Source organism: Ischnura elegans, chromosome 6, assembly GCF_921293095.1.
Source record: "Ischnura elegans chromosome 6, ioIscEleg1.1, whole genome shotgun sequence".
Taxonomy (NCBI): domain Eukaryota; kingdom Metazoa; phylum Arthropoda; class Insecta; order Odonata; family Coenagrionidae; genus Ischnura; species Ischnura elegans.
In genome coordinates this window covers 61441243-61459578 of record NC_060251.1, presented here as the reverse complement: position 1 = coordinate 61459578, position 18336 = coordinate 61441243, and the positions used below count along the sequence as shown (strand labels likewise).

Genomic DNA, 18336 nt, shown 5'->3' with positions numbered 1-18336 from the left:
AACAGATGGATCCAGAATTTCGTTTTTCTGCAATCGTTAAAATACTATAACGGCAGAGTTAGGACTTAAGAAGAGGTTCATTACTGGTAGTTTAGCTTACTAACTTATGTATTCCTTAATGCACGTTTTTTAATTTTCCTTTATTTCGAACAGCATATTTTGCATGTTCTAGCTTCATTGTCATATTGCCTTACTAAGTAGGATATTGTAGATTATGTGTCATATGTAACGTAAATGACGCGTAGTGCATGTTATAGTGGAAGTAAATTATAATCCTCAGGTGCATTTCGATGGTTCACTCCCCGCCAAAACCTCTATAGGTCGCTTCCAAGGTAATACGTAGATGTAGGTCTAACAAACTAATACTATTTCTGAAATAAATGTCCAAGCGGTTCAAACGCTAAGACATCACCAGGCATAATTCTTATTAGCCGGTCATGATACAGCAGAGGAAAACAAACCTTACGAAAAACAAGAATTTTGTGAGTTCAAAAAAATCATTAACACTTTTTCTTCATTCATTAGCACACCACGCCAAGTTCACCAAGCAGTTCAATTCAGCTCAGCCGTAATTTCTAAAACAAAGTCCTTCCGATAAAGGAATATCGTATATTCCATGCTACACTTTATAACATTCATATTAGATTATATCATTCAATCGTCAAGACAAAAATTTACATTCTAATATGAAAAATCAGAACCTGTACAAGTTATAAAAGACTAAAAAATACGTTCCATCAAGAATATAAAATTGTTTTTCGAGATCAATTGCAACAAAATCTGCCATATGCAAAAGCAATAAAAAGTACGTACCTATACAAAATCCGGAAGACTTGATCTAAGATTATAGATTTTCCTTTTCCTCGCTATAGATGTCTTCACTCAGCTCTCTTCTTCCCGAATGTTCGTGTCTTGCGCTTTAAAAAAGCAAGAAAAAATATCCAAGCTAATAACCAGTTTCATACAAATGTAGTTTTCCATTACATTCATCAAATAACCAGTTATAATAAGAACAACTTTTTTATTTGTCATTTTCTCATACACACGACACACCATCGTCGCCTTGACTGACATTAAAACTTTGGAACAAAGTAAAATATCACTACCCGTTCACTGTCCGACTAAAAATGTCCTATTTTGGGAACAATTCATCATAGGGAAGTGCATCGAAGACTTTGCTCAAGATCTGTGTCACAAGGGCCTCCACAACTTCCTCCACAGCTGGTAACGTCTCATCTTGAAGGTCTTTGGCGTTCTCGTTGATGAAGCGGTTGGTCGCCTGAGCTGTGTGATAACATGGGCAAGGAAAAAAAGAGTAAGTACAGTTTGCTACGTGTCGAAGCGACTGAAAAAGATGGGAATATTAATGTTTAACAATGTGAATCCTAGCATCATCTATTGATGACGCACAAGTCACCTCCAAGTCCAAATGTCATCCATATACACGGTACGACAGTGAAAACGGAAGATCGTAGGTGGTCTTGAGACGGAATACGGAAGTAGTAAGGGGGACGGTAGAAGAAATACTAATGCGTTACCAATAGGGTGGTTCCCTATTATTTTTTATTGCCTTAATTGAAAGATTATTCCACCTGGAGTACATATTTCACGCTTTCAGATTTTTAAATGAGGGCATCTATTTTTCGCGATTAAATTAAAAGTTAATATTATTTTAGATAATTAATACCCTATCAAGCGAAGGAAACTTTCGAACCATCAAGAGTTTTAATAGGTGATTATTAAGAGATGTTTCCCTGAGCTCTGTGCCATATGCATGCATTGGTAATCTCAGACGATATAAAACTCCTGGCTACTCGTATAGCATCTAGGTCTCTGTGACGTCACGTGGAGTGGCATCGCATGGACGCCAACCTGGCCTTTTTCAAATGAGGTTAAAATTGACTATTAATATTCGTCTAAACTGGGATTTCTAAAACCAAATAATTTGTATATTATTATACACTAAAGGTGGGTAACGAATCGCATTCGATGCCTTTCGTTTTCTTTGATGAAGGAAACTACCCTATTGCAAAGTCTGCCATTTCAATTGTCATGAATCTTTGGACTGAGTAGCATCGCGGCTTCGCATGCAAAGCGTTTTATCAAAATGGTGGAAGCTCTGTGCATACGCGACGACGCGACGTCTTTTTAACATTCCGCGAAAATATTCTGTTATAAGGGTTTTTTTTTAACGGATCCGCCAGTAACCATCCAAGTTCTCAAACAAAGACTTGATGGCGAGATGAGGGTAATACCTGTCAACATGCTACGAGAGGTTATGGACACTTTCAAGGCCAGGCTGCAAGAATGCCTTAACTGCGATGGTGGACATTTCGTGGACAGTGTTCAGAAAATAATTTTTCTCGTTTTTTAATCAAAATAGCTGTTTTGTACAGTCAGTCAATTAGTACGAATTTTTTTTTTTTTACTTTTGAAGAACTAAAAGTTTATTAAGCATACCGGGGTTAGCTACGGTGATAACTTTATGGTAGTCACCCGTAATGCACTAATTGTGCGAAAAATCCACAGAGAAAAAAATCATTCACCTTGACCGGGTTTCGAAACCGGATCCCCCCCAATTATCAGCCGAGTGCTTCAGACAGTCAAGCTACCGAGGTATCCGACATTCCTCACTGTGGATATTTGTGGACACTACCGGACAAGGTGTTATGGACTGCTGAGCACATGTTGCCACAAGCAGTCCAGATCGTGCGCACAGCGCCACAGCCGGAGAGCTAGGCCCGAACTTAAAACACATAGAAGTGTTCGCTCTTGACTAGTTTTTAAGTGTACCGGGACTAGCCACGGTGATAACTTTACGGGAGTCACCCGCAGTGCACAAATTGTGCGAAAATTATTTGATTTAATCATCCTGTTTCATTGGCGGACCTTGTATTATGTAACCCAGGAGCACCGAGTTAAAGTGAATGGTTGGGCTTTCGTCAAGTCCCCAGGTAATAATAATTTCCGTCATTAGATTTCCGATCGATCTAATGACGTCAGTAACTCATGAAAAAATAGCTTCAACTGTCATATTTTTTTTATTTTTCACCAACAAAAGACTTACTGAACGAGGAGGTTTTTGTCTTTAATTATGGCACTATTAAAGCTTTGAATAAGACATTTTGGGGCAGGGAAGTTTCAGTTTTTTACATTTTCTTCCGTAAGAAGAACTCCTTACATAATATTTTTGCTAATTGCGGGACAACACTGAATCTCAGTTGAAATTCATTAATGAAATAGAGCAGGTAAGCAGATACCTATGACCAAATTGTACTACCATAACTCACGCTTCGAACGATTTTTTTTTCATTTCACTACATATACACATACATTCTCATCCCAAACGTTCTTTCAATCTTAATGCTTAAGAAAAAAGCGTCAAGGATATAGGTAATCCCAAAACCAGCATTTGAAATCAACGATGACCAGTTTCATTTTTTTTAGTTGAATGCCATGAATACATAATAATGCTCAACGGACAGACATAACTGTGACATACGTTTTAATTCAAGCACACCGTTTAAATACCGTTTGCCGTAAAAATTACTTGCTGCAGCGAAGGGAGGAAAACTCCAAGAATATTGAGTAATTTGATTCAATAAGAGTTAAATTGTAACCCAAACTCAAAACAACACATAAAATATCTATGGTTCTATTCCACAAAGTTATAATAAATGGCTTGTCATCACACACAACTAAAACCATAGCAGTTTTACACTACACTTACGAAGAAAGAATCTATAGAAGTTTTTATGGATGGAATCAATTGCTCACATCAGGTGTAGTAGGAGACGAAGTGACTTATAATTTTCCGGAGTAACTATATTAAACGAAATTTTGTTGTATCAGCTGTAAGTGCGAAATATTTCATCAAATTCCTCGTAGCATTAAGTAATTCATTTCTAATCAAATAATGACTTGCATTTGTGTGATATATATCATTATATAAGCTATTGTCATTCTCCACAATTTCTAACAAATACGAAGATGAACCTGCCCACATATACTGAAAAAAAGAATGTATAAAAGGGATCCTAATGGGATGAATTCCATTTTCTACATCCATATGTATTTAGGCAAGTGAGTGATGGGTTTATTCTTCACTTACCCAGGGTGGAATCACCATTGAAGAGATTGCCGAAGTTTCCAACGGATTCCTCGACGTCAAGTTTAACCTTTGCTTCTTTTATGGCCAAGTACTGCTTGCCTTTCCTGTCCACCAGCTCACAGTCAATGTCGATATCGGCAAGGGTGTTAGCTAATGCGAAAAATGACCAAAGGTAAACCTTATGAAAGTGTAAAGGGAAAAGGCATCAAATAAAGCATCAGCTAAAATTATTTCCGAACATCATTCGCTTCAAGGTTAGGTCGGAGAAGAGATAGGATGGCAGTTGAGGAAGAATAAGGCTACGCTCTTAAAAACTGCATGCAGAATATGTCATCAAGAGCTGCACCGAGAAACAAATCGGTGAAATGAAGTGCTTTCACTGGACGTATATTTCAATTGAATGGGAAAACTGCCAAGTTCGTGCTCGTCTAGGTCAAAATCACACCTATTGACTGCAAATTGCTCTGACTCGTAAATCAATTGAAGAGTCTGCGAGGGAAGAGATTCGCGTATTGTAGTGGGATGAATGAAAATTTTTATCACTCTGTCAATGCGATAATAGGGCTCGTCAAAATGAAAAGCGCAGCGTAGCTGGTTATAGGGAGAGTATGGGCTTAGGGGACGACGAGGGCGGCGGTAGCGATTAATGAGATGAGGAAGGGGGCCACACCCCCGTAATTTCTGGAAAAAGCGTTGTTCGAACTTTCGATAGGATAAGCACTTGTCGAAGCGTCGACATGTTGTCGCAAATTGCGTCGAAATATCGACGGCCTTAACCCTGCCGCAGATCATTTGATGACGTCACAAACTCATGCCGAGAAATTCGCCGCTTCTCAGTTCTCACCCGTGTGGTAGATTCATGGGTTGGTTGTTGCTGACACTCTTGCGCCCGTCTCCTACCCTGAGTGAACGGTTCTCCCAGACCGAGTTAATGAGCCAGGTCTCTAGTGACGTCACCAACTCATGAAAAATGGACTGCAATTTTCGTATTTTCTTATTTTAAACTGACTAGCGAATGGCAGGACAAAGAATGGTAAGTACCACCATAGTTAGTACTTAATTTCACGGAAATGACGAGAAAGATTATAGATCACGGAAAGCTTTTTAAATACATACGATAACGAATGTTCCGTCGGCATCGTTGTACGCATTAATAGCATAAATTTGCATTTTCCAGAAAAAAATCGAAATAAAATATTAATTCCTGCCACAACTTATAAGTGAAGATTAGAAGTATTAATATAAATGAACAATGCGCCAAACAAACAACAAAATTTTTCGTCGCGATTAATCTTTTACCGAATTATTTTAATGACAAGCCATTTCAGTTACGCCCCTATTAAATACTGGTTATCGCATTTAAATTTAATCTTCTATTTCGCTGCAACCGTAGAGGGTAAAATCACTTTCCAGGGTACTATTTTCCTCGACATTGAAAATCGTCGTTTCACAATAATTTCTCACTTAGTATGGGGAGCAGCAATACATTTTTCATGCGCCCTGGGCGGTATGAACATGCATTACGGAGCCCTGGCACGCTTATCATCCATAGAGTGAGGTGTGAAGGGATCCTGAAGGTCGTAACATAGGAAAGGATGGTGGGTAAGGGGAGAAGATGGGGAACAGAATTGTATGAGTATGGAAAATGTTCATCAAGTGGTATGACATACTGCAATGAAGATTGAAATCGTCCAGGAGATATCAAATGAAGTAGTTATTCTTGCTTCCATAAAAAATAATCTTCAATGGAAGCTGACTCCTTATAACAATGAAAAACGTTAAAAATGATTTTTAAAATATATTTGAAAATTGTAAAAACTAAGTTGCTTAAAAAAATAACTAAAGACAATTTTATTTTATATCTTACTCTACTTATTATCTGGTGCTGGTCCACCCACATTATCAACAGAGCTAATTAATTAAATGATTAAATTTAAATTTCTATATTCTGTAAAACACGAAACACCATGGAAACTATTCTCGCTATTTTCGATTTGAATACAAAGTGCTATCGTAACCGGCTAGTTCCCAATCAGCTTAGATTTATAATTTCCATGCCGATAACGGAAAATTATTATTCAAGAGATTAAATGCGCTTGGATTTTTCCTCACCAGAAAATAATTTTTGGACGATACAGTTAAAGATTAAATACAGATAATTTAAAACTTACTGAAGTTTCCTTTGTACAAGCCTTTACCCTTAATTGGAACCAGAAGGATTTTACCGTCAATCTCGTAATCAGATTCAACAAATACTGATGGGAAGAACACCTTGCCCTTGATGTACTTTACATCATCGATTCCGGCACTGAAAATAAAACACAACTTTAACTAAAAAGATCCCATTAGATTCCTGGGAAATTATTAGCCAATATAATGAACTAGTGGTGGCTTTTGAGGACCTAGCCGCCAAATATGATTTAACATTTACAAGAACATCTTTTTGGACGAGATTCACTTAATCATTGCTATTCCAAATTCGACCATAGTATATCAGCCAAACAATACTGATAAATGAAGAGCAAACTTAGTGCATGTCCACAGTAAATTTATTTGGTACGACGCGTTTCAGCGACCTTACTTCGCTATCATCAGGTACAAAATGCCATATTTTCGTCAAGCAGTCATATATATATACAATCATGCAAATGGGAGGGGTATATTTATGAGTCGACGGAAGTGGGAGAGGGTTTGGGGGGTAAAGGCCTCCTTTGATGATTGTATATATATATGACTGCTTGACGAAAATATGGCATTTTGTACCTGATGATAGCGAAGTAAGGTCGCTGAAACGCGTCGTACCAAATAAAATTACTGTGGACATGCACTAAGTTTGCTCTTCATTTATCATTGTATCATTATGTTCCACAACATCTCGCCGAGCACCGTTGAATACATAAACAATACTGAATTAAACGTGAACATTAATTTTCACAGTCAAGCCACATAAAAATGACTCAATGAAAATATTTGCATTAAAAGACCTTATCCTTGCGCTTATCGATTAAAAAATTGTTCCATGAATTTAGTTTCAAAAGCTTTCGCATATTTTTCAAAGCATTTATTATTTTTTATATAATATATAGAATTCTTCCCGAAGTAGTTTTAATTATAAGAAAAAGAAATTAATGAAATAAAATAGACTTTTGAGTCGGGCAAATAAAAGTAAAGCCACGGCTGCGAAAATTATGCAAGTCAATATTTACTCTAAATCTAAGCACATATGACGAAAAAACACATTCTTACTCGAGCTCCTTAAATTTATAATTGCTCAGGCCATGGAGTTTCACGTTGTCCAGGACACACTTGTAGTTAACGGCCTGCGAACCTTGTTCAAGTTTTATCTCTGGGATAGTCAACGGATCCAGGACTGGGATGGACAACTCGGGGATTCCTTCAAAAATAGAGAGAAACTTACTAGAAAATAAAAAGCGCTGTCCTTAATAATGAGGTGCGTATTACACAACCCGAGTCCCAAGCTTTCATAAAATACTATTTTACGATAACCACCCCACAGTTAGTACTTAATATTAAATGAAAATTTCTTCTCTTGACCTTTATTATGTGATTAAAATTTGAATCTATTTCTTTCCGTTTTGATCACGGAAAAAACTTTTTAAATACTTACGATAACGAATATTCCGCCGGTGTGGCATCATTTACTAAAAGCTTAAATTTCCACTCGTTCGGACAAAATCGAAATCAAAATTTGTCTCTACTACACCAAATCATAAACGACATGTAGCACCAATTTAATTAAATATCCATAAAAGGAGTGCAGGCGGGACCATTTTTAATCGTCATTCAGCAAAAGTGATAGATCACCAAATCAACATATTTAATGATGCCATGGTAAGAAAAAAGAACTTCAGAGTAATAATTCGATTAAATTTGGAAAATAAAGTGGATACTTATCACAATATAAGCTAAACCATAAACAAATAGGAGTGAGAAAAATATTAATGTAGGTACACCCGGCAGAGAAAGAAAAATAATATTTAGCAGTAGATTATTAATTGCAAAAATAGAATCAACTAAAATCTAACAGGAAAGAATTATTAGAATAAGAGTCTGCCATTTGCATTCCAGATTGCAACAGGGAAAGAATATGAAAGAGCATGGCAATGCATCAAATCTCCAAAAGAAATGCGTAGCCCAAAGTCAAGGAGTTAAAAACTATGAAAGAATAAAGAACAACATTTCCTAAAATATTTTTTCCCATAGATGTAGATAAAAGTTACTACGATCATTCGAATAAGTGAAATTTTCTTTTTTCATCAGCAAACATACACTCAAATAGGTACCTCAAATGAGACAAAAGGCAATTATTCACACTTTTTAGGCTTGTTACATATTTATTTTTTAAATATACGAAGGGTCTTACGGCAACGAAAAAGCCAATGTAAATACAGCACCAATTCTACTAACCTACAGGTGTTTTCAGGGGCGGATCCAGGATTTTTTTCTGGGGAGGGGGGGACACAAGGATCTGACAGGTCATCTCATGTTTGAGATTAAAAATAAAATAAAACAATGACTGTATAAAATATTCTCTTTCTTTTGATATGAAAGTTATTGATCTTAAATTAAATGATTGAGGCTCCTTGATGCATAAAATAAAACGAACGCACCTAATGATAGCCGTATTAAAAATCTTGTCTATTTTTAAAGCGTCTAGGGAGGCACGCGCCCCCGTGCCCCTGCCCCCTTAAATCCACCTATTGGTGGGGGCCGGGTTAACCTACAGATTAAAAAATAGATGGATATTAAAACTTACCAGAACCAATGTGTGGCTGTACATCAATTGTGTTTTTCAAAGCACATTTAGCGAAATCATCCTTGTTGTTTCGCTTACAAATAGTAATATAGCTGGCTGAAATTGAAAATAATACTATAGTTAATAATTTTGAAAGGAAGATCAAGTAGGAAAGTGATTTAAAATTTATATCGGTTAAATGATATAAATGATTCATTGACATTGTTATCTCACTTTTACAGATTTCAAACCGATATTTATGAAATTGATTACATTAACATGACTTTTTATTCAATTAATCCCAATATTGACCACTTTTTAACTTTTTTTTAAATTTTAACTACAAACACAAAAGAACGATATTTATTTTTTTTAAGTGACATTTTATGTAATTACTGTGCCGTGCAAAAATTGATACTTTGAAACACCAAAATAGATAGAGTTTATCAGATATTGCATTTACAACGCAATTTTTCATGGAAACACAAGGATACACTCGTGTGAAAATACCATTGTCGGGCTTAGCGACTAGAAATAAAACAGAAAAATCAAATTATCTGTAGAAATACAAGCAAATAATATACTGCAATAGTCATTTCGTCCCATTCGTCAATTTTTGAATTCAGTTGTTCTATTGGTATTTATGAAGTACATAACATGAAGAAAAATTACGCAGTTGGCTATCGAAAGGTGATATAAAATATAGCTTTCAAGTAAACTTAGCTTTAGTGACACGGTCTCAACAAAGGCCCAATCAATTTATTTTAAAACGAATCGTTAACAGCTACTTTAATGTTAATTTAAAATTTGTCCATATGTACGAGTATTAATGGTGAAATAGCTTGCAAGAATAAGATTTCTCATCTTCTACGTTTGCGTAGGAAAAATGAATTATAAACGGCTTTTATAGAAACCAATAATAAATATAAACCATAAAATTAAGTTAAAAAATAGGCATTAGAACCAACTCATTGTTAAAACAGACATTCTTTGCAGTTTTTATTGAGACGGAAACTAGTATGGTAATCCGTAACATTGAAAATTATAATCCAGTATAGAAAGGATAGTATGTTAACCGTGTAAAATGAAATGCAGATTTAAATTAAACTTTACCAGATTAATATTAGGTTAATATCTTCAAACTTATAGCGAGGTCCGAGTTGGATGACGAATCATCAATCACAACGGAAAACCTCAATCGGTCGACAACTCAAAATGCTTTATCGGTTTAAGTAATTTATATATCTTAGAATGAAAAAACTTTGTAAATTTCACATTAATTTTAATAACACGACCAGTTTCATCGCTGCGCGACATCATCAGGTGTATATACAGGAAAGCACGGTCTTAAATACCCTGGGATACATGGGAACGGGTGCTGGACAAGAGGGGGATGTCCTGTATATGCACCTGATGATGTCGCGCAGCGATGAAACTGGTCGTGTTATTAAAATTAATGTGAAATTTACAAAGTTTTTTCATTCTAATATGAGGCAATTTCACGAAGTTACGCCGCAAACCATTCAATTCATTTATATATCGTTGATGGCAAAGATGATGATCGAGGGAATGAGTTTTATATGCTATTCATCTACATGACTCAAAAGAAAGTTTTTTAATTCCTGCATCGCTCTTCTTCCTGCGTTGTGAACGAAATAAATTAAGTGAAAATTCACCACCATAACCCACTTTTAGATAGGCCTAGAGAAAAGTTGACGGAGGTTAACAAACACAGGAAGAAGGATTCGATCGCAGAAGTGTCAGGAACAATACACCATGCGCTAGGCCGGGGAGGAGTTGAGAAGTGGTGACGCGTTCGGAATGAGTTAGTGACGTCACCAAATTATCCGCGAAAGGGTTAATGCCGCCGGATTGCCGTCGCTAATAGCTCGAATAGCAGGCAAAGCATGGAAAAATACCGGTCTCATTATTTTCCAATCTTCTATTCTATTACGATCAAAAATAAAATAAAATAGTTAATGAGCCCAATAATACCCGAATATTTTTTAAATAAGGTTCTTTTTAATTAAAACTTTCTTACATCACCAAATACTACCCGCAGGTTTGAGATCGAAGTTATCTATCCCTTCCATCAGCGTTGACGCAGCGTTCATAGAGATTCTTGAGAAAATAGTTGCTTCTTTTTTGTGGCGTAGATTCATTTTATGCATTTTAAAGAGCCCGAAAGAATGACTTTGCAGCATTAGCAAATGGTAAATTATCTTCACTCCTGCCAATTATCGCGTCACTCGTCACTCAAATTACTCGATCAATAAACAGTAAAAATCCGTTTTTGGTGTCTAGCGTCCGTCTTAAAGAGATGGCCTACTTCATCATTGCCTTTCTCCATCTTTGTCCCAATTTACACAGGCGGACGAATCATGTAATAATACAGTGACTCAAGAAGTACAGATACCCTTGGCCTCTTTCTTAGAACGCTAGACAGGCACATCTTCCGAGGAAATTACGGCACTTATATTGAGTAAACTTACACCTTCTAGCGGAAAATCGATTTCTGTAAAGTCTCGCATCTGAAACGAAATGTACGAATAAAACATTTTCATATTTTTCGTTATTTTTTGAGATTAGGGACAATGTGCAGTATATTTTATCGACCTTCAGGATTCCTGTCATGTTTGGCTTAGTAAAACCTTTCGGAAAATAGTTCACACTGCACACGGATCTCGGAAACTGGTCGAATGATTCACTTAAAACGGTCATTTACTCTGACACAAACGTCCATTTTAAACGATACAATTACTGACACAAAAGTTAGACAATAACTAAAATGCCATGAGAAAAAAGTTGGAATAGCATCAGATATACATCGAGCTTCATTAAATAAAGGGGATTCAATCATGAAGTTTTACGTCCATCTGAAGGCGTTATTATCCTCAACCTAGGGCTATAAGGAGGGTTTATCAGCATTTCTGATAGCTGTGAGCAGGGGCATCTCGCCAGGTCAGATAATCGGCCGTCGCCAAGGGCCCCGAGCTTAGGGGCACCCACAATTGGATAAATTGAATGTTATTGCATTTATGCCCTTTGAGCGACATCTAAATGTTACATAATTGGGCTGAAATTTTTAGGATTTCCATTCTGAACCACATAGCATATTTTAAGAGGTAGAAAAAAAAACCTGAGGAAAAAATAAAAAAGCAACACCTTATTAGGGTCCCCTTACAACGCTCGCGCCTATCGTGAAGCATATATGAAAGGTGTAATAAAAAATACTCTAATTACACGAACCAAAGTTTTTTTTGCAAGTAAAAAATTCCACATTTTCATTAGTTGCTTTACACTGTATTTATAGTCAGTGTAAAAATATTGTATAAAAAATATCTGAAATAAAGGTTTCAGAATATATACAAGAGAACCTGATGATTTTTCGAAATGGTTATTGGAAAAGGTTATTTCAGAGATCTTTTTAAATTTCAGCGCAATTTTAATGAAAAATGCACTAAAAATAGATAATGTAGGAGTTATAAAGTATTAAATTTTATAAACTGAAATTCTCACTTTTCATGGCATTTTTAATTACGAAATTGCTATTCTTAATTACCTTTTACCTATTTTTTAAGAACCAGAATAGCGTCAAAATCCATTTTCGGGTATGCAAATTCCTAAAATTTTCGGGAGGAGCACCTGCTAATCCCCCAGTAAGGGGTCCCCCCATCATGAGCCCCAAACATGTTAATGCCTTTGTGCCGTATTTTGCAGTAAAATAAATAAATTTACTTGTTCAGAGAGAACCGCTTGGCCCGAAAACCATGTCCCCCAATCACCCCAGACCGCCCCCGTCTGTTAGTGAGTGAAGGGATTCTCAAAGGGCGAGAGTTGAATGATTTATCGTAAAATTCAATAATTATTGGCAGAACTAAATCGAGAACCCTGTTGAAGTCCTGGCAAACTTCATATTTGAGAAAGGAAAACAGAAGGATTTAGAAGAGAGAAAATAGATCAACACTCTAGCGATTACGTTTGAGAGTTAATCAAGAAAGACTCTTCATAACATATTATATGAGTGGATTTTAATTATAATAATTAAACATAAATGCATTATGTGGTAAAGCGCGAAGAAATACTGTTTGCACTAAGCTTAGAGACAGGTAATTTCACATCAATTCCTCCCGCTATATCACGCTGGCGTTGTAAGAACTTTTTCGAGATGATTTAGCATGAGAAACTTTATTTACTTGGATGATTTAACCACCGAGCTATGTTTCTTTATTCCGGGAATGGAGTTACTTCATTGAAATTTATACCTCGCTCCAAACCAAACAAGAGGATGTTCCGTCTCAGCAAAGTGCTACCGTCGCGATTGCAATAGTCCACAATTATTGTTAGCTCAAATAAGTTGGCTTAGCTTCGCGCAACAGAAAATAGGAAATTAATGCATGAATGTAAAACAGTTAAATGAATAACGAATTACGTCTGTATATTGCAAAACATGAAGTAACCCAGAGAATTTTTCAGGCGAAAATTTGACATTCAATTCACAAACATTGTTTGAATAAATTCGAGCTGTTGATGGGTTTGCAAAATTCACTGTGAAGAATGCAAAGTTCTCACGAGCAGTGCATCACATGAAAGTGGATTTTGTCACGTTGCCAATATTGCCAGAGGTAAACTCGACGTTTTCTATTCTATAATGCGTGACTTTTCTTCGAAGCAACATTTTTAATCAAGATCGAATTGAAGGGCAGCCCTCCGCTCATTAGAGGAGTACAAGGTATTGTATAAAAGACTTTTTCTTATAATTATTGAGCAATACATTAGCATAACTACTTGAATAGAAAAGATATACACCTTTAAGAGGTAAAAACCTTGAATATATAAAAATAATGATCCCATACCAATCATTGTAACGAGTATTAAGCTAAGTATGCTACCTTCTCTTTTTCACTGTCTTCCACAAATATTGCCACCCAAGGAGTCAATAACAAGAAATACATTGAAATCATTCCAATTCATTCAAAACTCGAAAAATATATCCGCATTACCCACACCTAGTTACAACCATCGAAATCTCTCTTCAAAATATTCAGTAAGGAAACCACTCTTTGCAGCAACTTGATATAAATAAAAACTTGACGCTGGCAAAATTTGCGACCCAGTCCTCTCGATGACTACTGAATATATCCATGTCTTTAATTCTTCTTTTTCCAATGATCAATTGTTTGTTTCAATCAATTATTTGCATGGTACTTTCCTCTTTCACGTAACTTATTCTGCGTACTACAGCATTCAGCTGACAGGGAGTAGGCCTTATTATGAATTAAAGAAAGAAGTATATGAAGAGAGGAAGGATTACCATAAAACTCCATAAATACGCAATATAAACCTACCTTTATCGGTAGAATACTTTAATAATCACATTAAGCACAGCAAACTCTCAGCTTCTCTCAATGGCAACTAACATTATATACTCAATACTCCTATTTTTACCTTTAATATTCTACCTGTCACCCCAAATATAAAGTAATAATTAATTTCTAGGTATCCACCCCTCGCAAATGAGCACGACAATAGTTCAAAGGTTAACGTTCCACTCTGAGGCCGAAGACTTGACATCTAATAGGACCAGTTAAATTTCATGACATTCAATTTACCATCTCTACTCATGATACGCTGTGGCAGGATCTCAGTAATGCCACGCTCCACAAATGCTATACCATCCAAAATGCCTACAACGCTGAAAGGCAACAGTAACTCTATGAATATCCAGTGATCATGATAAATGAAACTTCGATCGATTTCCTCATTGGGAGATAGAATACTCATTTGGACAACGTTGGCACATTCGGAATTGATGCATTCCTTCACCGGGAAAGTTAGAACTCTACAAATACTAAGTATGGCTAAAATGGGTTTGTTCGCCATTTTTTATGATAATTTCCAAAATGTGGAGACCAGTATTTGTCCGTTTTTCGATCCGTCACCCACTTTTCGAGCTCTTCGCGGAGAAAAATCAACGGTCCAAACCCTTTCGCCTATGAGCTGATGATGTCACGCGCTCTTTCAGAGCGGGTCACCAGCCATTCCTCCCTTCCTCGCATCGACCTCACTTGGTTTGTTGTTGTTTACACTCTTGTGAGCGACTTCTTCCCTCAATGAGCTGTTCCCTTGAATGAGGGAAAGAACCAGAACTCCTAGGGCGTTATCAACTCATGAAAAGTGAGAGAAAACTTATGCATTTTTTACTTTTAAATTAAGAGATAATGACTCTGTATGGAGGACTTTTTCGCCGTAACTTATCTCTCCTTTCCATCCTCCAAATTCTAAGAAAGAATTATAATTAATGGTCTCAGTAAACGACATCAATAAGCCATAGGCATCACTTGATTAATGTTTCATAATTATAAGTAATTCATACTAACGTAAGTTAAGTGGAAAAGTACCAATTTTAATAATTAATATAAATAACTTCCTCGAAGTGACGTTGTTAAAAATTAACTTGATACTTTCCGCGAACAAATTCAACCCTATTCCCTATTTTTATCAAAACATTTCATGTACTAAAAGTATGAAGAAGTTTGGTCTTGTTTACTAGGAAGTCGGATGGACTCCTGAATGTCCCCAAGCTGCTTCCGCAACCTTTCAGTCAATTTTTCCACGTATACGAAAACTAATATTGAAAATTTATGTAATGTACAGACTACTGAGAAGAGTCTTCGTCAACAAAGGTGCCTTCGAAGAATGGATATCCATCAGCGACTGCCAGCCTGGGCCACAAGAGAATACAACACTCCCACTCGATCTTTCCTATTTTGTCTTTTCGCGACATATTAATTACTTCAAACTTTAAAACTATCTTAAAATTTTCAAGGTAGATATATATCGATGGCTAAATTCTAGCTTCAAGTATCTCAAAATTTGGGCGGTTTGAGACAGGTATCTTAAACAAAGTGTAATTGCATTAAAAAAATAAAACTCAAGCAAAATACAACTCTTTGTTTGCAAATGTATGCTTCTTTTTCGGTATCATGGATTTTTGTTTTTTAATTTCAGTGTACAATTAAGAATATACATCGTTTACTTTGCTCTCCTGAAAAGTTGTAATTTTTTTAGATACGTGATGTTAGAACTTAGCCATCGATATCGTGGGCCTTGATCAAAATTTGAACCAGTTAAAAATTTGGAGAATAAAATCTCAAAATTTTCTCAGATGCACAATTTTTATGTTTGAGATGCAGGCAAATGTTGAAAAAGGCCGACTCCATAAAACCGGAAAATTTCAAGATGACAACTTGTGTAATGGCCGGATGATTCGTCGCCAAAAAGACAATACGGCCGGTCTCTAAGAATTGATGCTTCTTCTTCAAAACATAACTTCAGGAACTGAGATAACGGAATGGAAATTGATAACCTTTCTTGCATAGGGCTTAATTTGTGGAACTTAAAGTGAATGTCATTCTATACAAGTTCTTTTAAGTTGAGTTGAAAAAGGTCCACTCTATAAACCTAAAAATTTTCGAGATGAATGCATTAGCATTCAGCTGACAGATAGAAGGCCTTCTTATGAACTAAAGAAGGAAGTCCATGAAGAGAGGAAGGATTGCCATAAAACTCCTTAAATACGCAATACAAACCTACCTTTATCGGTTGAATACTTAAATAATCACATTCGGCATTTTTAGGTTGAAAAAGGTCCACTCTATAAACCTAACAATTTTCGAGATGAATGCATCCGGTTTAAAACAGTAACACGTAATCACAAAAGACTAAAGTCGGAGCGTCTGCGTCCCGACTTGCCCAATCAGTTTCTCTCTCAGGACTTGCAAAAATAAATTGAAAATGAGGAATTGTTCGTTCGAATAGCGCAGCTACTAGAAAATTTCGACGGATATAAGAACACACACGTCCCGATCACCCTGCGAAGAATCAAAGTGATAAACTCACTCAATGAATGCGCAGAAATTTAAAATTTGACGAGACGGTTTCTGTGCGCAATTTTGCGGCGTACGACGCGTGCCGGCGTCCACGGTCTCTAAAGGTCTGTTTGCACGGTACATTAGATTGTACAAGTCAAGGTATACATGTATAGACGCGAGAATGAACGCCAAAATGCATCGTGTTACCACCCAACTTGTGAGAATGCATGAACAGAAAATAGAGCCTGTTCTAAATTGATTCATTTATCGAACATATTCTGTTACGGTCCACCAAAATCGTTCATACAATTAACTCATATGTGTTGATGCATCATGTAAACAGGCCTAGAGGCGCGAATTAACCATCAATGATTAAATATTGAGTTAAAATAATAATGAAGTGCGGAACTAAGATCGAATATTGAGCATACGCTCTGGTACTGAGTAAACTCTGGAAGATTCACGATCTAATTTTCAGCGGATTCGGCGTAGGCGCCGCGGACTAGTTTTCGGTATCGGCGGCGCTCACCTCTAGTATGTAGCCACTGATTGTACACAGAATATCTCTCAAAAAAACTTCTAACTTCTTCATCTCTTTCTAACTCGTATCGTCCGGATGAAGCCATCACATAGAGTAATACTCACGCAGACTCTTGGCGCTGGCCACTTGCAGCAAGGCGGCCGAAGCGACGAGGAACAGAAGACAACACCTGGCCATTCCGAAATGCGGGAAGGAACTGAAAAACAAAAACCTTTGGCTGTCGAAGAGAGCAACTATCCCCTGAGGGGAAAAGGCGACAGAAGCGCTCTCTTTCGTTCGAGGAAGGCGATGAAGGCGAGGAGGTAAACACCTGTGCTGAGGTCGGAATCCTTGTGGCTGAAACTGAATAAAGCAGGCGCATAGGACCACTGCACGAGCCTATATAAAGGGATAGACAGTCGAATGTGTTGGTGTGCGGATCTATGATGACGACAGACGGAGGAGGGGGGTTTAAGAATGAGACGGAAAGATAGCGGGGTGAGGTTCAGGGAGTGGGGAGAGGGTTGCATAGGTAGGGGATGGTAATTGCAGGGAGAGAGGGAGGATAGAGAAGGAACTATCGCCGCTTGAGACCCAAGGTGAAGGATGTCATTTCACGATTTGCAGAAAGAAAAGAGCCGGATGGATGGGGGAGGTCTTGGGGTGGAGGAAAACCATGAGGTTCTGAAGAGGATTCTTACTTTCCGAGAAACAACACGAACGAAGGTTATTTTGATTTCATGAAGCGATGGAATCGGTTACGCTATCGTATTTTTTTCGTATTGTGAGCATCGGAGGTGGTTGCAAGTATTTTTCAAGAGTATCTACATAATACCCTGCGAGCCACCTCTATAGTGTTTGGCAGGGGGTGATCAATCAATGCAGAATGCAAGGGGACCCCCACACGCGCACCAGACGGTCGTAAAAATATTACGCATAATAACAAAATATGTGTACAAATTCATTCGAAGTGAAAACTTGCAACGGTTAGTAATCACCATTGCAAATCCATGCAAGAAGTAATAAGCGGATAATATTTCGCTTCCCCCAATTCCTCTACCGAGCGAGATATGGC

The 18336-nt window shown here is 37.0% G+C and overlaps 1 protein-coding gene across 1 annotated transcript; it reads right to left on the bottom strand.

Moving 5' to 3' along the window:
• Positions 1-1001: 1001 nt before the first annotated feature.
• Positions 1002-17644, bottom strand: LOC124160828 (protein takeout-like). The gene is made up of 6 exons (XM_046536918.1): positions 17387-17644; positions 8889-8984; positions 7358-7505; positions 6283-6419; positions 4112-4261; positions 1002-1284 (listed from the first exon to the last, which is right to left on the bottom strand). The coding sequence occupies exons 1-6, from the start codon at positions 17457-17459 to the stop codon at positions 1133-1135; spliced, it is 756 nt and encodes a 251-aa protein (XP_046392874.1). The 5' UTR covers positions 17460-17644; the 3' UTR covers positions 1002-1132.
• Between the last annotated feature and the right edge of the window lie 692 nt (positions 17645-18336).